The sequence below is a fragment of the Balearica regulorum genome, chromosome 6 (assembly GCF_011004875.1).
Source record: "Balearica regulorum gibbericeps isolate bBalReg1 chromosome 6, bBalReg1.pri, whole genome shotgun sequence".
Taxonomy (NCBI): Eukaryota; Metazoa; Chordata; class Aves; order Gruiformes; family Gruidae; genus Balearica; species Balearica regulorum.
Window position 1 is genome coordinate 6,875,953 of NC_046189.1, and position 21,769 is coordinate 6,897,721.

At 42.6% G+C, this 21,769-nt stretch overlaps 1 protein-coding gene across 5 annotated transcripts in view; it reads left to right on the top strand.

The window, feature by feature from the left end:
• ZNF804A (zinc finger protein 804A) overlaps positions 1–21,769 on the top strand; it is a 246,504-nt gene that overhangs the window by 80,919 nt on the left and 143,816 nt on the right. For 2 of the 5 annotated variants that reach the window (XM_075756118.1, XM_075756121.1), the window contains exon 1: positions 14,805–15,030. The exons of 2 other annotated variants lie outside the window; for them this stretch is intronic. In XM_075756118.1, coding sequence (XP_075612233.1) covers positions 14,920–15,030 — 111 coding nt within the window. In that variant the 5' untranslated portion in view covers positions 14,805–14,919. Of the gene's footprint in view, positions 1–13,702; positions 13,796–14,804; positions 15,031–21,769 lie in introns of those variants that run through there. One more of the 5 variants, XM_075756116.1, reaches the window with a different exon arrangement.

The window sequence follows — 21,769 nt, forward strand, 5'->3', positions numbered from 1 at the left end:
CTACAGTCTACTACCCACTTCTAGGGGGAATGAAATATATTTACCATAATTCAACTGTAGCTTAATTTCCTTAGGTACCCAGTAAGCCAATGATCTCTAGAGAATGTCCTTCTGTTGTAAGAGGCTTATGAACAGAGGAAAGCATTAAATAATTACACCACTTCCAGATATTTATGACTGCAGTGAGATCACCTGACATTCGGGACTTTTTTTTTAAATCTGAAATTGAATTAATCTAGGGTCTTTGTAGTTCTTAACGTTTAATATATTCCATGCTTTTTAAAAATATCTATTATCTCTTCTCACCTTATAGCAAAAAGACTTGTACAGAGTTCTACCAAATAAAAGCTGTTAGTAAAGTACCCTACATAACACAGATCATGCAACGATTATGCTTTTAATAAGGTGTAAGTTGAGGTATGAATTTTGCTTTGTTAGTATTTGTACTATCTTACAGCTAGACTGAACAACTGCTGTCTCGGGCTCCTTTCAAGGTACGAGATTCAGTGTCGTAAAATGAACGTGATATCATAGAAATGTAAAGGCAGGGAAAATAAAACTGTGCTGCTGGTCAAGAGCCTGTGCTAGAACTGATTTGAATTCAGAGGCATTTTTGATTATTAAAACAGCCCCTCACTCTCACCTCTTTTCAGCTCACAGGGCTCTTACATATCATTAGATCCGAGTTTCTGGGCGCTCAGGCCAAGCCGTGTTTCCCAGTTGCGTTCACGCTCGGTCCCCTGTAGCACGCGTTGACTGTAACTGCGTGCTGGACGCGTTATCACATCTGATCTGCTGTACGTACGCACCAGTACCCGCTCCTATACGTTCTCCATATGGAGCCCCAGCCACCACGGTTCTTCGTCCTGCACTGACTGTGCTTTCAGTCGCCACAGACTGCAGCTGCATAGCTCCCTTCATCAGCAGAATGGCATCAGCACAGTACGTCCATACCCCGTGGAGAGAGGATAAATCAGCAAAAATAATCAGAGGAAGGGATAAACAGGATCCTCGCTGGATCCCTGCCCTGTTTCCTGCAGCAGCAGAAAGCAGAACTGCAGATCATGGCTGCTGCTTCACCCTGTGAAGCACCACAGCTGAGTGATGGACCCTCTGCACCCATGTACGTGCTTTTCTAGACCTGGTAGGATTTCGGCAAGTAAAGGGTTTTACATAAGATATACTAGAATGCTGGGTTTTTTTATTGTACCTGCATCAGCATAAATTACTCTACATATAAATCTATATCTGCCTCTCCCTGATGTTGTCACTGATGTTCCTGATGCTCACTGTTTTTAACACATTTATACATAAGAACGCAGCTGAGGAGCTTGGCTGAGAAGTCACGTGCCTGCAGTCGGGCCGTGGAGTCGCAGGAGAGCCAGTCGGGACCTGAGGGCACCCCAGGCATCCATGAAGGTGTTTTTCAGCTGGACCTTGGGGACCAGGATCACCCTCACAGTGGCACAATGGAGATGCTTGCGCGGCTTCGGGCCGTGCTGCTCGCTGGCTGGAGCCCTCAGCACCGTCCCAGCATGACTCTTCCCAGGGACCGTCTCCTCTCCCACCACCCGGCGTGGTCTCCTGCTGCCTTCCCAGTTCATTTGCCTGATCTCCAGCAACTCTTCATCTGTGAAAGCGGGGAAAGTAGTCATATACATATTGCACATGTAATAAGCTGCCTTGTCATGACATTGCACCTTGGTGTGATGCCATAAAGGACCTACGTACTTACCCCATTGGAGCATCCTTATGAGCTCGCAGTTTGGCAGGGGCTTTATCGCTGCGTTGCAGCTGAGCGTACAGAGAGGTGCAGGCATTGCGGATACTGGAATACCTGGAGTGGAGGGTTTTCGTGCTCAGCCAGCCGTGTTTGCGAAGCGGAGTTTTTCAGCCTTGCGCTTTGTGATGTGAAGGTGACGGGAGTCGCATCGTCCTACTGAAGGTCTGCGCAGAACACGTTTGGTCTGACTACTGCCGGAGGGATTGCAAAAAACCATGGTTGCCACCTTGTATGTATCAACGCGCCCTTCAGAGACATGCAGGGTCAGGACAGCGCCGTCCTCTTTGACAATCCAGAATTTCCCGCTGCGCAGGGCTGTGCTCCAGGGACCTCTTCTCGGCGCATCAGATGCGCGGTCATGTCATGTAAGCGGGACCCAGACAGCAAAAACCGAGCTTGCTGCTCATTAAGCATCTTTATTACCGCATGTCTGAATAGTGATAAAATCCAAATGCTCTACACTGGCCTATATGTCAAAATAAGGACTATATGAAGAAATAAAACATACAGGATGTTTTTTAATTCCAGTCATCTGAAAAGCCAAATAATTCAGACAATGACAAAGACTGCTTTTATGGTCCTCTCACGGAAAAAGGAAAGGGAAGGAAACTTAACATATATAATATATGCCAAAAAAAGGAAAAACTAGGCATAAGGTTATTTAGGAATAATTTTCACAAAACCTTTCCTGTCAGCTTACAGCCTTCCTCGTTATCCATCAGGAAAAAATGAATCCTAGCTATTTACATAGCCTGGATTTTATTTAGTTCCCTTCTTTTCTAACATGACCTTAGTTCTGGCTGCTCTTAGGAGAGTTGGGAAGTGAGTTAGCTACAATATTAACGTAGCGAGTTACATTTGCGAAGGCAATCAAGAGCTTTACACGGTGTTCTGAAATACCGGAACTCAATTCACAGGCTTTGCCAAAGCTCTATTTTTATTTTGCCTTCATCTGATGTTATCAAGGTTGTTGATGTTCCAAAAATGGATGAGTTTTAGCAGTAGTTAGCAGTTGGTAATAGGAGTCAAGAAGACCGAGGCTTTTAACACATTCAGAATGTTTAATTTCCCCTCCATCTGATGATAATAATTTAACATGTAAAAAAACCCAAACCAACCAACCCCACAGAATTATGTGGATGTAAAAAAGCCTCCCACGCACCTTATGGAATTAAAATACTGTGTGGGCCTGGAACCACGAGTATGTTCACTAAGTATGATCTCTAGAAGCATGTTACATTTGAGAAAAAAAATTAAATGAAAAATTAATGGTAGCTGCTTTATCCAAACACTCCACTTTTCCAACATTCTGCTTATGCCCATTAGGTAATCATGCCATTTATGTTTGACTAAAAATTTTCCTTAGGGTGATATCTGTTAAATTTAAATATTTGCTTATTCATTTTGGGAATTTTGATTATTGGAACAAAATGTTACAGTAAGCCCTGAAGTATGTCCAAGGGGAGGTCAGGCTTTGCTGAAGCTTTTTCACACCAAAATGCATGGAACAGTGTAGTCTGCTGTGTATTTTCATGAGGTGGGATGGATTTGGTTGTGGCATAAAGAGCTGGTTGAAAGTCTGGCTTCCCAGGCAGACTTGGCACACAACCGAGATATATACTGTGCTTTGCAGAGTCACATAACAGGCTGACGCAGAAGACATACTGGAGATAAATGTGGGAAATCCTATCTGCTTCATCATCCAATAGATGCGGAGTGGAAAAAAAGATGTAATGAATATATACTGTAAATGCTTTTTGTGACATTTTATTTTTGGAAGCGTGCATGGCAGGTGGGACTCAAAAATTGTTAAAACAAGACAGGATAGACACAGCCTCAGTGGGTTCAGGAATGCATCTGTTGCTGTGTTTTATTAATAATTAGCCTTTTTTAATTTACCTAACATAAATATAAGATGACCATAGTAAACTGTGCCTTTTAATGGTACTAGCAGTGCTGTAAAACAAGCAGCACGCATTACAGTATGGTATAGTTACAGCAGTAAATAATCCCATTCTGACTGTTGTAATAATTATTTTAGATCTTAATCTCAGGATTAGATTAGATTAGACGTCCTAGGAGGTGAAAGTGCCAAATTGGCAGAGCAGAAAGGGAGGAGAAGCTGCGAGAGGGAGCCCTCGTTTCCTACAGCCACCCATCTTAACGTGCTACCCGTTACACAGCGGAGGAAGTTCTCACAAATTCAGAACGCTGCTTGTCTCCACTATTCCATACACGGATGCTGAACGTGCCTGCATCGTTTCTAAATGCCTTTTTTTTTTTTTTTTTTTACCCTGCAGTAAATATATCACAGTATGAAAAGTCTAAAAATTTGTGGGAAAATGGACTCACTTTCTTGATTAAAAGGACAACGTTGCTCACAGTGAACCCTTTCAAAATCTGAGTTGATCTGGAAGTAACTACCTCGTAGTTGGTAGAGGTTAGAAATGTAATAAAATGTGGGGGATTTGTTTTTTAATATAACTTAGAATACAAGAGTCAGATACAGAATGACATGGAAAAGATCCATGTAAAAATACAAATACATACAAACCAGAGATAATTCATATTGTGATGGTGGCTTGTAGTATAGACCCCTTCAGATAGAATCAGACTACATTTAAGAATTAAATTACAAAGAAATTTATCAATGATGGTTTTGTACTACGTGTACTTTGACAGGTTTCATTCATAAATCTCGTATACTAAGAGCGTTTTACGAGGTATCATTACAGAAGCACTAAAAAGATACAGTAACTGTGAGCAGATTTTGCCAAAAAACATTTTCTGAAGATGACAGTCATGCACAGCAAACCAGAAATACGCTATTTTTAAATGGGTTTGTATACAGAAAGCATCTTCAGGAAGAAGAGATGGAATTTTATCATCTTTAGGTATACGCCTGTCTTTAAGATATTTTTATCGTGTGCTGCAATCTAATGTTACATCACGTAAGAGGGGGTTTGCACATTTCTTTCTCATTTCTGCTAGGAAATTAAATCCTGATAAGGTTCTATATGATGTCTCTTATCACTCTGTAGAGTAGCGGTTTAAAGAACAGAAACACATATGGTTTTTCATCTTTATGATCCAATTTTGACCACTGCAGTTGGTTTCCTGCTGCTGTTTTCATGAGGTCAGAAAATGCTTTGTCCCAAAATCCACTTACTTCACTGCTGGCCTTCAGTTTGAGGAACGTTCTGTTAAATCCGAAATACACAGTTGCAACATTGAGCAAAAATTGGCTTCCTGCTAATAAATTAATACAAATAGTATTTGGTTTTCTCTCAGCTTTCTCATTAGTTCCTCATATGAAGGGTGAGTAAACTGCAGACGAGAAATGATAAGAAAACATATTTTGCAAAATGAGGCATCAGTTACAGTCAAAGAATTGACCGTACTGAAAATGAAGCAATGAGAAAAACAAATTGTGGCCGCGAGGAGGTTGCGATGCCGATAGGAAAGATAGGATGGGCTTGCCAGCCCTGAAGGGAGACCACAAGGGCAGGCTGGAGTATCAATGTCAGGCTTACCAGAGAACCTCCACAAGTCTACAGCAAGAACGATGGAGGAGACTACCAAGGAGCAGTGACGCAGAGATAGACACTCATTTTGCAGTGGCATTCCCTGAATTTTATATTTATTCTCCAAGTCTCTCAATGAGACAATTTTGTTACAGCTCCTGCTTTTCAACCTTTATGGTGTTATTACGAAACTAATCCATGTTTTGCTTTCTGAAAATAGCGTGGCGGACATAACGGAGATGAATATCCAGCCAAAGAACTTCAATTGCTGTCTTTAAGAGATCATCTTTAAATATAATCAGCCTGCAAGTAGATTACACTTTTGGTCATTTGGATATAAATATACTTCTATAAGAGAATTTTCTGCTCTGGAAAGTGAGTGGGGGGAATTTAGAGAAGATGTTCAAAAATGACTAGGAAGCTCAAGGAATCAATTTATGTTCGAGAATTAAAGTAATGACAATAAAGCTTTACCAGCAGAAGCTACAGGGATGCAGGGACTTCAGCATCTTGCAGTAATGCCCGAGTATTTGTGAAGAGGAAAAGGTTGAAGATTATTTGATTTCAGTGTTAGGTCACATAATTGATGGGGATTTCGAGCTGACAAAAGTGTAGCAGTGAAGATATTTAAAAGTGCCAAGTTGAGACAGCGTAAGGGGGTGAGGGACCGTCCTGGTAGTGGCTGAGTCCTACCAGGCTCAGTCTTAATAAATACAAGGTACAAATCTCAAGATCTGCTTCAAAGGAAGTAGGGTTGGGGTTTCTTTGTTGGCTTTTTTTGTTGTGGGGTGATTGTTTTCTTGTTTTCAAACTAACTCCAGATCAGCAGGTTTAAACATATCTAATTTCTTCTAGAGTTGTGAGAATTTGAGTGTAGATGTTTTTGGTTTGGTTTGTTTTCTTCTGCATGTTTTGTTTTAATGTAAATGCTTTTTCCTGTAAAAAAAACTATACAGCACACTGGTTCCCAGGGAGTAGTCGACTTTTATTTCTGTTTTGACTTTTAAAACATTTTTTTTTTTTAATTAAAACATTTATTTTACTACTTGCATTTCAAATGCATTAGGGTCATTGGTTCTGATGGGAATGCCAATGTTAAGGTTAGTTCAAGGGGAATTGAATATATTTAGGAGGTGTCAGCGCTGAAATTCTTTAAAGGCAAATATGCATTCTTCGGAGTGTTTGTAGATATAGGTAATGGATATCCTATGTTAAATTCAAGTTTGTGTGGAGAAACTGTAATATACAGTTATGGAAGTACATCAGGTGACATTGGAGTGTACATAGCAATAGTGAAAGAGGAAAACCAAGCTCCTAACTCTATATATGCATACGCTGTCTCACAATTATGCAAAGAAGGAAGCAGAAGATAGTCTTTTCAACTGAAGAAGGTTTACTTTTGGTGGCCCTATCCATGTACTTACCACCAGGAACTGTTGGTCTAAAGGGCCACGAGAACATAGCTGTAGAGCAGAAAAATCTGGAAACTACCTAAACCTTTTTCCACTCAAATAATAAATAAGTGAGGTCAGCATGCTTATTATTTTAATTAAATTAATGTGTGGTCATTAAAAGTAACAATACTTCATCCTCCCATCTTGGAGACGAGGCGAACGGTTAATTCAGGGTTCAGCAATACAAGAGCAAAATAACTCCAAGGCAACTCAAAAATTGGATGAGAAAACAACTGCTTGTGTTGGTGCTTGGGCACAGATTTTCAGCTTACCCATGGCAGTTCTCTTGATATTGCTATTTATAGTATTCTGCCTTGTCTTCTGATTACACAGGTTGTACAGATACCCAAGAAAATGTACATTTCGATAAAACATAGCATGATTTATATAGCTTGAGCTAATGAGTAAGTTTTTACTTAATTAAATGAATTATGTAGACATTTTTTAATTGTCAAAATGCCAAAATGGATATGCTGGGCTTTGGAAATCCTCTCTATTTTTAGAACATTACTGACTTTGTTTCTCATAATGAATTTTTTTCGGGCTAGTAATCTATAATATGCTCAAGGCTATTTTGATATGGCTATCTTTAATTAAGCACATAAGTTATTAATATTTTGAAAGTTGGATTAAATTCTTTTGATAGTATTTTTAACGTGCCTGTTTGTAATTATATTCTTTCGCTACAGCAGACAGATTGGTAAGTCATTAGTTATCAAGGAAAAAAAAATAATTGTTCTAATGAGTAAACAGGGCCTTTCACACAGTAAGTTGATAGTGTTAAGCACTGCTCAGGAGGACCATAATGAGTACTTCAAGACTGTTAACGTACTGCATGTATCTACCTGTATTTAAATCATAAGTCATAAAAATTGTGGCGTTTAAAAATTATTATTATGATGTAACATGCAGCGCATCCATATTCCTGCAAAGAGTTCTACAGCCATTTTAAGCTGCGTAGTAAAAAAGGTAAATTAACCATAAAAGTCTATCTGAATAGATAAAATCAGGAGATGAAACTTTGGTGCAGAAGAGTAAAGCAACGTAGACGTAAGGCTCTGATAGCCTCTGCGCCTTGGCTGGTTTTCCCAAGCAAGCCTTGCAATGCTATGGACAACGCGTGTCGCGCGCTCTAATGCCCAGGATCCATGAGGTAAAGCTGGGATTGCCGTAATTATCATCACCAATCTCGCTGCCGCTGAAGGGTTAAAACAAACGTGGATTATGTATGTGTGTAAGTATTGCATGCTCCTTATATAAGCCATGGTGTCAAGCCGTACAATCCAAATTGTACGTGGCAATATGTCATACTATGCAACATTAGAAATATCCTTCCCTGGCGTGTAACTTAATATTCTGCTGTGTTTTGGTATTGTTAGAACAAGCGCCCTCTGCAAGTGAACCAATTAATGCCCGATGTGATTTACGGTGTCTTAAATTGGGAGGTTGTAACCATAAATACTGTAAAGGGAGTTGATTTTCAGATGATGCCAAACATTCCCATTCTAAAAATTGGATCTCACTGAAATGTGTAGTACTCCGAAAGTAAACACATCATTTTTAATTTCATTTCCATTCTTTTCTGTGACTATTACAGATCACATGAAAAAGAAAGCCATAATAGTGTGTCATATATTGAACTCAATGAAATGTATTAAAATATTAATCATTGGAGGTTTTCTCCCCAGTGTGTGTCTAATTTATATTGGCTCATTGGGGAATAATATAGTGCTACTTTCTGACCTGTCATCAGTGTCACCCCGGCTCTCTGCAGCTTTTATTTTGAGAAAATTATGTTGTTGAACCGAATGCTAAAGAAGCAAACAGTGTTTAAGATGAATTTTAGAGTCAGTATGCTAGCTCTTACAAAAATGTTTTAAAATTGTTCTTTCATCCTTTGAAAAAGTTTAGAAACTATTTTATTCATTCTTTCATTACTGTGGCACAAAGACTAATGAATACATACACTTCTAGTGTTGCGTATGTACACATAGGTAGGTATACGTGTTCACACACAAAAAACCACGTACATATACATAGACACAGAATGAATGAATGAATGGATACTGGTTGTGTTCTGAGTTCTGTTATCGGTTCTCCTGAACTTCTTGATCTCATTACCACCACCCAGTGGAACAGCTTGGAGCTAATGCCAAGTCCTGAGGTGACTTCAGGACTTCTTCCTATGGAAATACCTGCTACTCTAGTAAATGAGCCCAGGCTCATGGAAGGTCAAGTTTCCTCTTGACCGCGGAAGACTTTTGATCAATTATTTAGACTCCAGCTCTTTTAACTCTGGAAAAAGTTATGTGGACGTTGGGAAGGAAAGTAATCTGCTTCTGATAAATGACCACAACCCGTCTGCTATCCTACATCCCAAAATGTACCGTTTTCCCATTTATTCACTGATTTGCTTTTGTTTACCAGGTTTTCTCTTGATGCCTTGCTTATTTTGGTTTAAAATCTTTCATTTCTTACGTATCTTTGAAGCGTTGTATTCTTTAACAGAGCAAGTTTTAACAGGTTAAAATTAAGTGAAAAATTTTAATTGGTAAAAATTAAAACTTGGTGCTCATTATGTAGTCAACTCCCTTGCCAGGAAAGTACAAGACACTGAAGGGCTTCTTGAAACCTCTTTGGGTATTGCTAATGGAGTTAACGTCTCATGGCTTTAACATTGTGTTAGCTATGTTACCTGCCTGATGGATTTTAGGGAGTTTTGGCTGGTGACCCTGCAGCAGTGCACCCGTTCTGTGGTCTTACTGCATTCGCTTTTTGATTTTTATGGAGAGGTATAATTTTTTTACTGAGTTTTTCCATGCTGTCCCTGGAAGGTTGTTCCTTGCGCTGTTGTGCTAGATTGTTATAGACGTGAAGCTGAAGAGGATTTTATATTGCAGTCAGTTGTGAAAAACGTGGGTATTGCCTTTGGTGAGATCATATGACTCAATTTTTGTCATATGATTTTTTTCATAATTTGATTTCATTTGTTCTGTTTGGTTTTGACTTGGATGCTTGGGTTGAGTGGGTGTCGGGAAACTCTTAATTCCATCACAGATTGTTCTCAGGATCCATTTACCAGTCGCTGGCTCCGTTTGTTTTTCACGTAAAGCCACTCTTCAAGTGTGCGTGATGGAGGATTTGCTCGTGAGATGGTGTTTAACATAGCAGAGTGAATTGCATTTTCAGTTTTTGAAACAGTTGCTTTTGCAGAGGGATTTTTTTACCTTGGCTGGACCATCAGGTGTTTTCTGGCCCTTGTAAAAGTCTCCTGCTATTTAATTCTTTTGTGGGACATTAATTACTTGGTGATGTCACCTCACACTCAGCGTCACTTGCAATATTTTTTTTTTTTTGGTTAGGGAAGGATTAGGGAAGAAAAAAAAAAGGAGCATGCATAAGCTGTTGGAGAAATTCTGCAGCATAAACATTAAGAAGGGACGTGTGTTTGATTCAACAACAACAGAAAGGGTTTTTTTTCCCAATAGTATCCTAAAGCAGACAGTGGTAGTATTGGTAATTGGAAAGAGAATGGGCAGAAAAGCGTTTGCATCTCTTAGCCACGTGAATTTGTTCAGGGCTAGATATAGATGCTATGGATATGTGAAAAGCGGGAGGGGGTAATCCTCGCCAGACAGCTGCTTCCTAGAGCTGTTCTGCAAGAGCTGTGGTATAAAATTATATGCTTTGGAGGGCTGAAGGAGCAAAGAAAAGAATACAGCGTGTTTTAATAAATCTTTGTTGCTACTTTTGGGATCAACCAGAAATATTAGTTAAGCCTTCGCAGTTCTCTCCCTGTGACTTTGGAGGGCTGCAGGGTACAGCCCACGATTTAACTGCGTGCTACCGTACTTGAAGTCACTATGACCTTTCCTCAGCTTTTGTGATACCAGCACTCCTCTTTGCTCAGGCGTTGAAATAGGGAACCCACTCTGATACTCTTCACATACAGTGAAGGATGTGCTGAGGAGCTAGGCTACCAGAGCGTCCCAGTTGCCTTTTTTCTAGCTTGGCCACCCCCCTAGCTGATGAATGAATGCATTTCTGATGTAGTGTATGATGTGTATTACACCATAATGGCCTTTAAAAGGTACACAGGATACTGCTAGTTTTCCTTCCGCTTAATGCAAGGATGGCAGACATCTGAAACGGGGGGGGGGGGGGAATCCAAGGCAGAGTGAAAAGAATGGGAAAGGGGGAAAAAAAAAAAAAAGGGCAATAAAAGGAGACTGAAACTGCAGGAGATGGTAAAAAGGGTAAAAAGGTGTGTCTCAGACAGCAGATTACTTACAGGGAGATATTCTTAGGATAAACTGAATTTTATTGAATTCAATAAGAATTGCTGTGGGAGCTGAATTGAGTTTCTTGTGACGTACAGCACAGATATTTCTTTCTATCCTTGATGGATATGTTTCAGCAGCGAGTGAATGATTTCTCAGGATACGTTCACGGGGTAACACATACTCTGTGCTATGCTTTAAAGGCTGTTAAACAAAAGGGAACTGTTTATACTCTTGAATATTTTTTCTGGATTATGCCAGGATTATTTCTTGAATGATGAATATTATTAAATATTAAAACGCAAAATACTGCGTACTGTGACAGGCAGGAAACCAGTACAATGTATGTGAATTAGTGCGATTTGTTCACTGCCTTCTAGTTCTCAAGTTTTCCAGAAAGTCTCTCAACCCCATAGCCTATTTCTGGAGTCGATATTTGTAGGTTTTTACAGGAGCAACTCCTGAAAGATTTTTCCAAATAGGAAGAATCAGGGAGAATAAGAGAAGTAAATGAGCAGCACTGCTTATTATGATATGGCAGAGATTTGAATAAATAGCAGTATACACAGCTCAAAACCCAGATACTTCCCCAGCGGAACAGGACAGAGACAGAAATAGGTAACACCTGGTCGTATGTAGGAGCCATGGGGCTAGAGACCGATGCAATTAGCAGTTTATTAAGATTTCAAAAAAGATTTGGGAAGGAAGAAGCATCTTGAGCCTGTGTAATCACAATAGAGAAACAGAACGAGGCAGGAAAAGTGCAGTGAAGGAGTGAAGGAAGACACACAAGATACTGGAGATAGCAAAGTATCAGAGAAGCAGCCAAAGCCAAAAGAAAAACAAAAAACACCAAAAAGAAACAAAAAACCAAAAAAACAACAACAAACCTCAAAACAGAAAAAGTAGGAGTAGAAAGTGTACATTTTGCTTATTAGGTGCTATTTAGTACAATCAGTCTTTTCTTTATGGAGTGCTTTGGAGGAATCAAGTGGTCTTTAGTTGCGTTGGTTTTGTTTTGTGGGGTTTTTTTCCTCTTTAACAGAGGAGGACAACAGTCTTCATTAGCAGAAGCTATAGCAGCTTTTAAAGTTGTTTCGGGCACTCTCATTTGCAACAAAGCACATTAATCCTTTCCAACTTGAGTCCGTTCTTTCTCTGTTGCTACAATAAGACGTTTCCCATGTCCGGTACTCTAAGGAGAGCGTGCAAGCAGTGCCTGCACGCCTGTGAAAGGCCAGAGAGCAGCTGTACAACCCTGAACGTGCCCGTGTGTGATTGTAGTAGGTGTAACTAAATGGGTCGGCCATGTGTAGTGAAATGGTCAGTGGAAATATTTCGGAGAAAAAAAAATGTTTGAATCCTTTGAAATGGTGGATGCGTGGAGTAGGCTGGCTGGGAGGAGTTGCAGTGCCAGGCAGAAGGGTCCTGACACTTAGCAGGTGGAAAAAGTTGTTGTTCTAGTCCAAGTTGTAATGTATTTATTCCCACAAAGGAATTGCATCATGCTATTTCTTCCCCCCCCCCGTATTTTTGTTATTTTTTCTCTATCTTTTCATGACTCTCTCCTACCTAATCTTAGGACATTTTTGAAAGAGAATTGCACGCATGATCCTGTCTGAAACTGGAACCGGGCCTTAAATGTGCTGTGTTGTTAAATATTTATGACATCGACTTCACTTTTACACGGTAATAAACTTGCTGGTTATTTCTGGATGTACACGTACATACTTGTAAGCAGAAAAATGTTATTATGTGCATGTACACTTTCACCCTCTTTTTTTTTTTTGGCTGTAATAAGCAGCAGCAAGTTTTGATCTCTCACCTGTGTCTCAGCTGTCAAAACTTTCCACTTTTGCCATTTCCATGATTCCTTCCTAAGTACTGAAAATGCTGACGGATGAGTGACAGCTGTCAAAATTTACTGTTCACTGTGTATGAAGGGAAGTAACTATAGAAAATTCTTATTGGATGAGAGCACCTCATAAATTGGGGCTTCCTTCATCAAGGATACAAACCACAAAGACAGGAGTTTCTGCCAGGAAAGTGCTTGCCCCCCCTCCAAAAAAAAAAAAAAAAAAAAAAAAAATTCCTGGAAGCAGCTCCTTTATTTTGGAGGACAATCTGATAGGATGGTGGTATTATGTTGCCAGCAGTAAATGCTGACTAAGAGACATTTTCAAATGCTACATCATGGTTCTGGGCTAAGATTTGCTAAGGTGTTCCCTCTTTTGGCACTGGAATTTCATCCCATAAATCTTTATTTTTGCAATCCAGAATAAAGGTAAAGCAGGCTGGAAGATGAGCCAGCTAAGAGTGTTTTAAGTCTTATGTGATAAAGCTGCAAATCCTAGGATGTCGGGGGGGGGGGGGGGGGAAGGACTTGAGCATCTTTATTAAAGGAATGTCTTCACAAATTCTGGTTTTGGCAGCGAGTTCCGCTTCGTGTGCTACAAAAAGAAAAACACTTGTGATGGTGAAGGAGCATGGTGTATGGTATAGTTACCTCACGCCGATGTACCTAATGGTTTTTAATCCATAGTTTGCTAGGGGCTTTACAAAACGGAGCGAGTAGTGCGCTATAGGTACGTTAAGGCTGAGGATCGCAGAGGCAGCGCCAGAGCCTGCACCAAACCGTGGTTATTCTCCTTTTCCCTGCAGCCGCCGAGGCCCTGCCAGGCAGGGCGGGCAGAGCCGCCTCCGCAGCCTCCCCCGGATCGGGCCGGGCCGGGCAGCAGCCGCGCCGGGAGAGCCGTGAGTACCCGCGGGAGGGTCGGTAAGCGGCGGCGGGCAGGCCCGGGAGGGATGCAGCCGTAGCCTTTCCCCGCCGCTCCTCCCCTCCTACACCGAGGATCCTACGCCGTGACCCAGAAGTTTTGCCAGCCCGCTCCTGATTTTCAACACTGCCGGGCGGGATGCCGCGGGGATGGGCTGCGGCGGGATGCGGGGCTGCTGCACCGGCTGCAGCCCGGCGAAGGGCGGGACGGAGCCTGCCCTGGGCGGGGATGAGGAATGACCCGTTTCACCCAGTTACGCCGTCACGGGCCAGAAGAGCCGACAGCGGCGGGCGGGGGCGGCTGTCGATCCTGGTAGCGAGGGGCCCCGGGGGTGCTCCGTCCTGGGAGGGTTAAGGTGCCTGCTGAGTTAGGCGTTAAAAATACGTATCTATAATAAAAAAGGGTGCGGCGGCGGGGCGCGGAGGCTGCTCGGAGGAGGGGTAGGAGCTTTGGGCTGGGGGCGGCGCCCCCCGGGCATCTCTCCCTGCGCCCCCGAATCCCGGAGGAACCACAGTCGTACGCCCGCGGTTAGTGCCCCCCAAACAGAAAAGGCACACCCCACATGCGGGGCTCCGGCGCTCGCTGCGGTTGGGGGGACGCCCCTGCCCCCCCCCCCCCCGCCTGCCCCTTCCCCCTTTACCTGCCGCCGCCCCTCCCGTCCCGTCCCCGCCCCGGCGGGGGGTGTCGGCCCGTCCGCGGCGGGGGCAGCGGGGCGTGGGGGCTGTGGGTGGCGGTGAAGGCGGCGTGTGACAGATGTCCTCCTCTGACAGCTCTCGGTATCAGCCCAGTGGCTCCCTGCCATTGGCTCAGTGCAGCCGACCGGCAAGGCTGCTCGCTATAATAACACTATGCCTGCCAGAGGCGGCAGCTCAGACGGCTCCGCCGCGGCCGTGCCGCCGCTCCTCCCCCGGCAGCCAGCGCCGCGCCGAGCCTGAGGGGCTGCGGCCCCCCCCCGCCCGCCCCCCCGCCCGCCCCTCAGCCGGCCGGCGGCACCGCACATGCCGCGGGGCCCCGCCGGCCCCGGCCCTCCCCGCCGAGCCCAGGCCGGCCTGAGAGCCCCGCCGGTGGCGGGGAGGCGGCCCCGGCCCCATCCCCGGCCCCATGGAGTGCTACTACATTGTCATCAGCTCCGCGCACCTCAGCAACGGGCACTTTCGCAACATCAAGGGAGTTTTCCGAGGCCCCCTCAGCAAGAACGGGAACAAAACTCTGGTAATGGCTTCTTCTCTTGCCTCCCCCCTTTTCCCCTCCTTCCCTCCTCTTCACAGCAGCGTCTCCGGCTAACCGGGAGCCGCTGCGTGAGCGCTGCCAGCGATGCAGACGGCCGGGATGCTGGCCGGCTTTTTGCGCGGTCGGCGGTGCCTTCACCGGCGCGGGGATGCGGTGCCCTCAGCTCCCGCCCACCGGGCTCCCCTCCTTGCCGGGGGGCTATCCCTGGCTCCCCGTACCCCCCCGAGGCGATCTGGGCAGCGGTAGGCTAGGGGCTTGCGTGTCCTTTCCGTGCCGCTGATGAGGAGGCTGGCTGTGGAGAGGCTGAGGACGGAAAGCCCGGAGACCCTTCTCGGCGGGGAGCTGCAGGGCTGGGGCTCCACCGCCCTCAGCCCGGGGTGAGGTCGCGGAGAGGCGGCAGCTGCTCTGCTGGGGCGGCCGGCGGGCATCCCTCGCCCGGGAGGGCTCCGCCTGGGGCCCCAGGTGACTCCCCAAAGCCCCGGTAGCCGGAGGCAGCTAGGGGTTCTGCTCGATCAAGTGAAGAAAGGACCCGAAACTTGTTTAGTTGAGGTCTGAGCTGTTCGGGTAGGGAGATTCGTTCGTTCGTTCGAGAATAGCTTCCGAAACGATATCCATCTTTGTTTGTTGGTTGCCAAGTTTTTTGAAAGAAAAACTCTGGGTTTGAAAGGAAATGATGGGTTTAGGTAATTTGGCTAGATACTCCGGAAAGTCTGCATAGGCTGTTAAAACTGTTTCTGTATGCCATCTATGCCATATGCCACACTTTGCTATCTTTACATCTATTGGGTTTCCTATGGTTTTTGCTGACTCGTTTGGACTCGCTTCGCTACTATTACTGAACTTTAATGGAAGAGTTATGACGCGGTAGTATTGGCAATACATGTGCTCTCCTGCCTGCTCAGATAAAAGGGATGTAGGATATCAGCAGGCTGGGTGAGCTGCATCATGTAGCATCTCAATCGCAGCACAACAAAGTGCGGACAGATGTCTGGGAGAGTAGGATGGAGCTGAAAGAGGGGCTTAGCCACGTTGTTTATCGTTCTCTCCCATCACCGTCTTATTCCAAAATCTCCTTTGGAGGAGATGGAGCAGAACTTACTCACCATGTTCTTGTTCCCTCGAATGCACGACCTATATTGATGGGGAATTTACTAAAGTACTTAACATTTGCTAGAGTTGGCAAGCTTGCAATTTCTCCCTAAATAAAGAGATTAAAGCAAGTCTGAGCCAAGTCATAAAAATAGTAACTACTACGAGAGAATCTGAGGCAGATTCTTGGACTGTTTCAAATGTAAAGTTCCTGCTTTCACGTTGTAAATCTCACCACAATTTTACTTGCTGTGGATTCTGCATATTTTTCTGTTAGGGATTACGTTCTTGGAATTTTAAACAAGTATTTGTAGTATCCATGAGATGGCAATATGCGTGTAATATTTCACTGTTACAGTTGCAAAACCAAGACCTACTGTAGAAATATTTGGTACACTTCAAATAATTGCACGATACATCACTTTCTTTCTACTGTACAATTTCAGTAAAGATGCATTTGGCAGGACCGAGAATACTGTGATGTAACTTTTGGACTGTGTATTATCTTGTGATTCATAATTGATTCTGCTTCAATAGTATTTTATTCTTGCCTTTTTTTTCCCCCCTCCCTTGGCAAAAAAGCAGCTCTGTATTCTCAACGTTCTTGATTGATTTATTTACTGGTAAAAACATTAGTGACCAAAATATGTTTGGGAAGACTGGTGTTAACTTAAAATTCATATAAACATACTGCGTAGGCTTTGAAACACTCTTACTCTGGAAAGGCATTTAACTCAGCCCTGCTTTTCAGTGAGATAGAATAGATGCGAGGGGAGAAAAGATAGTATCTGTCGTGGATTTGCCATGAGAAACCTTATCTTTAACAGCTTTTGTGGTGGGCAGGTGAGCAGTGTAACTGTCAAAGTTTCTACTGGGTCAAAAAGGTCTTGATGTTGGCTTTGTGGACAGCAAAATGAAGTCCTTTGCTGTGGAAGAAACGGTATATATGCAGACATCAAATCTTGTATTTATGTTTGAGTGATTTTTAATTTAAAGGAGGTAAAGGTACCGTTGGGTTGTGACGTAGGGTGATTGGGTAGTTCAGACTGATAGTTCTGAGGTGCTGAAGTAGCTTTCAGCCAGCTCCTGTGGGAAAATCAAATGTTACGGCATTTCAGAGAATCAGTCCCTTTCACTGTAAATAGGCTTTCAAACTTAAAAAGATTAAAATCTTTATTAATACAAAATAGAATACGTCTTTAGGAGTTCTGATAAGAACGCAGCCTTTCAATACATTCTTGGTGTCTTCCGTCCTAGAATAAGACTAGGAGAAACAGCAATTTTTAAATCTAAAAACCAGAAATATTTTGAGTTGGTCCGACTCAGATGTATCTTCCTGTTTTGCAATAAAGCATTCAGTCTCTCTTTATCCGTGCTCCAAGCTTTCTAAACCCACCGCTTCCTCGTAAACTGAGGAGAACCCAAAAACAGCCTCTGCTTGTACAGCATAGAATTGCTTCTGCACAAAACTTCAGGTATTTGAGCTTTGCTTCTTTTAAAGAGTTCTGCCACTGCACCCTATCTAGAAAGAAAGATGACTACACGTGCTACGCTAGAATCTCACAGCAAGTAGGAAAGCGCTGGTCCTAGTCAAATGAAGAAATGGTGGTTTCAGGGTGTTTTCATGTAGTGTATCTTCAAACCCGGAGCTGGTTGGGTTTCAGGGGAGGAAGGTCCTTAGAGCTTTTGGCTCTTGTCTCAGTCCAGAGTGACCTGATATTCACCTGCAACTCATCTTTTTTTGCCCTACTTTTCAAGAGAGATCACTCAGAACCACTTTTTCCTGACTGTTTGTCCCTGCAGGTGATCCTCACACGTTCATCCTCTAACCGCATCCTGTTTCACACAGAATTAAAGTCATTTAAAGCTTTAAAAAGTTTTGGTTCAAAGCTCCCAGAAGGTAACAGAACAAAAAAGCTACAAACCCCTGCTCACCTGGTAGGGAACATGAAGCACAAAGCCTCATCCTTCCCGCTTTGGTTCTTTAAAAAAGAAGTCTTTCTCCGTGGAGAGGATCAGAGAGTTACTTTTTGGTAAAAAAGTGGAGTAACTGTTTCCATTGCACAGTTCCCAGGCATGGCCTTTCCCTGAGTCCTATCTGCCTGTAATGCCTACTGAGTGCAGGGCCATGAGATGGAGTTATGTGGGAGGTGGGCGAGGGATGAAGTTACGGAGTGGGAAAAGGAAGGGAAGGCCACAGTTCTGTTCCTCTAGGGAAGACAGAGAAGGAAAAGCTGAGCTTGGAGAGATGTGAAAGGCACAAGAGTGAACAAAGCAAAAGGTGGATTTAGGCAAACCGAGAAAGGATGCTACAGTAGAAAACCACTTTTTAAAAGTTAAATGAGAAAAAAATGCTCATAAATTAGCCTTTAGTGAGATGGTGGAGGGGAATGAAGGAACACGTATCTATGTGCAGTTGTGGCTATCTGATGGTACAGCTTTGGGTGGGGGGTGCTCCCTGCGGGGCCTGGGTAGCTGCTCAGTGCGGGTAGGGTACGCTTACCCACTCGTCATCTGCTGCTCCAGATCAGGAAAATAAATCTGAGTTATGAATTGATGGGGAAGGGGCTCAGCACATCTGGAAGAATAGTATCCAAACTCTTAACGTTCCTTCAGAAATTGCAGGAGTTTGGTGAAAAGAAATTGGTGGCATTTGAGCTGTTGAATAAGTCTTTATGCTCTTCCACTGCAGTTTCTACCGTCTGAAACATTCTTCATAATGATGGCTAATCTACTGCTGGAGTGCTTTGTGGCAGCTCTATGGTTTTTTAGTAGAGTACTGCCTGAGTGTCTGTTCTTTCTGTTGCACGTGATTTTTAAAGAAGAAACTCAAAACTTACCATGTGGGTCAGTAACGTGCAATGATGATGCAAAGTTCTCATGCTCTTTCTACATTGTTATGTAATATTGCCCATGCCGTGGTGTTTTAATCAATAAATATAGCCCTGATTGCTTGGCCAGGGTTCATACTTGGTGACTTTCAAGTTTTTCTCAAGGCTGCTCTTTTTAGGGGTAGCAGTTTATAGAAATTTGTTTGCTACAAACTCTTTCTTTTGTCCATGAATCTCCTGAAGTTTTCACGGGCTTACTGTGTTCTTTTTTTTTTTTATGCCTTATGTTATTGATGTCAAATTACACTAGTCTTTCTTTGTAATTCATCTTCCTTGCTGTGGCTGCTGTCTTGCAGTTTATAATCTCAAAAAGTCTTGAAACTTGTACGAAAAAATAGCTCTCTGGAGGGAGAAATCAGTTGTTTGGAGTCACAACCACAGGTGATTTGCGAAATCCTTAAAATGTCTTTCAGAATATAAACTGGACCATTTTGAAGGCATTATCCTTGTTATGTGCATGATTTCTGGTTGGTCAGCAAGAGAACTGACTCTTTGCTTGGTCTGCTGAGCAGCTGGAACATGCGTAGTGACTGAATATCTGCTATTTCACCCGTAGATGTTCCACTCGTGTAAATGGTTCTGTATCTGTTTCCTCAAGACTTACAGTGATGGAGAACTGGCCACGCAGGGCTCGTTCACTTCTTTTAATTGGGCAAATCCATTTTCTCTGTTAGTGATCAGAATGAGTAAGGTCCTATTACTTGCCCAAGGAGGTCAGTGAAAAGTTTAGACCTTTTTATGCTATAAATTGCTACTGTAATTCTAATTTTAAGTGTTTTGTTGATACTGAAAGAAAGTAGGTAAGATCAAAAGTTTCCTGGTAGTTAAGTAGTTGGTTAAAGGATTGAGTTTTCAAATGTACTAAACACAGAAATATTATTATGTACAACAATAACCTCTCTCTATGTGTGTGTGCGTGTATAGGTTTATACTTTGGTTATAAATAAGTGCGCAGGGGACTTTAGGGGTAGAATTGAAATAGCCGACCCAACTCCAAGGGAGGCAGGCACGAATGATGTCAAACTGGAATCAAACTCTGAACTCAATGTGGTAACCATTTTTTATTAATCCAATCGTTTATACCATCGCCTATCTTGCCTCTTAGGTTATTGAACAAAACTGCTTTGAATTTTTATTTATATACCTCTGTGTGTGTGTGTGTATATATGTGTGTGTACATATATATAAATAAATAAATACTTGTAGCTTCTTTTAAAAGTTCTAGGGCTTTTATAGTTCTGCTTTTGTCGAAACCTCCACGGAGTTCAGATACTGATACACTAGTGTTGTCTGAAAATGCCATCTGTTGTTCAGGCTGGCTGTTGTCTTTAGTTCTTTTACATTTTGTAGAATATTTTTGTATTTCTGGATCAACTAAAGTAAATACGTTGTGGTGGACATAAAAATCTATTTTATGAGAATTTCTATTACAAATGTCCATACCCTACTACAGTAAGAAAACAATAAGCTACCTGTAAGACAGCTTTCCTGATGAATAATAGTGAAGCTGTTGTACTTCTGCATGATCAGGTGGAAATGTCTGCTGATTTCAAGCTAATGCATACGTGAAATAAACCATACTTGCCATAGGTTCATTTTAAATACTGGTAAAAAACAGGTCCTGTAATTCTGTTTACCATACTGTGTATTGACAGTAGCTGAGGGTCATTTTTAAATTATATCTTATAAATGCAGAATTTAATAAAACTATTTCAGTGTATTGTTTTTCATGTCTAGTGTTGTGGAGTTTGTAGGGTAGAGTTGTTAGGCTAGAGTTATATCGGTTAAGGAAGAAAAATCACTTGTTACTTTCATCAGTGGTTTGTCCCCCATAGATCTGCTAATGTCTTTGGTGTTTCAGCATTCGTCACCACCCAAGTTTAGAAAGTGAAAATGTTCACATGTTTTCTATGAGAGAAGCTGAAGAGCCCTAACTCATTAAAAAACAAAAGAAATTCTACCTAATTTAATTTAAGTAGTTAACCAGTGTCACTTAAATAATGATTGAAACCCAAGCACTCAGAAGACAGCACAATAATTTTGTAAAACGGAAGTAACAATAAAACCGTATCTGTATTCGACACCTAGAATTCATTTGTATGAACGCAAGCAGTGACTCGTTTTGTGAGGCTGTTGGTACTAACGCAGGTTCAGAGCATCACCAACAGAGTCGTTTCGGTAAGTTGGGTGAAGAGGAGGCTATCCTAACTTAAGTGCCTTTCCAAAGCAACTCAGAGGTCACAAGTCTCGTGCAGTGAGACTTGGCACTCCCGTGTCCGTCAGACTCCGTAGGAGCGCATCGTCTGGTCCAGAAATAGTAGGAGCTGGAGTCCAATGTGCAGCAGACTTAAACTGGGACAGCTTCTGATTCGTAGCTACTACCGAGGCAGACTTTTGCACTGTAAAAGCTTATTAAATGCATGGTAAACTTCAAACACATCGGTATTCTGTTGAATGTAATTAGACTATTACCATGGTTAAATTAGTACACTTGTTTAGCTTTTTCAGATCAAGGCCTTAAAGAGTAAGTCTGAGGAGAGCCTTTGCCTTGAATATTTTCTGATGCAAATATCCGTCGCAATCTCTTAGCTCAGAGATACAGAACATTAATTTTAACATGTTGCTCAAATATGCTAACTGGAAAACAGCAAGCTGGCTTCTGTATATTTAAAAACCACTCGTGGTTTTGGATTCATTAGTCTTATTGAACTTTGTCGAGATGCAGGTTGCAATTCTGAAAG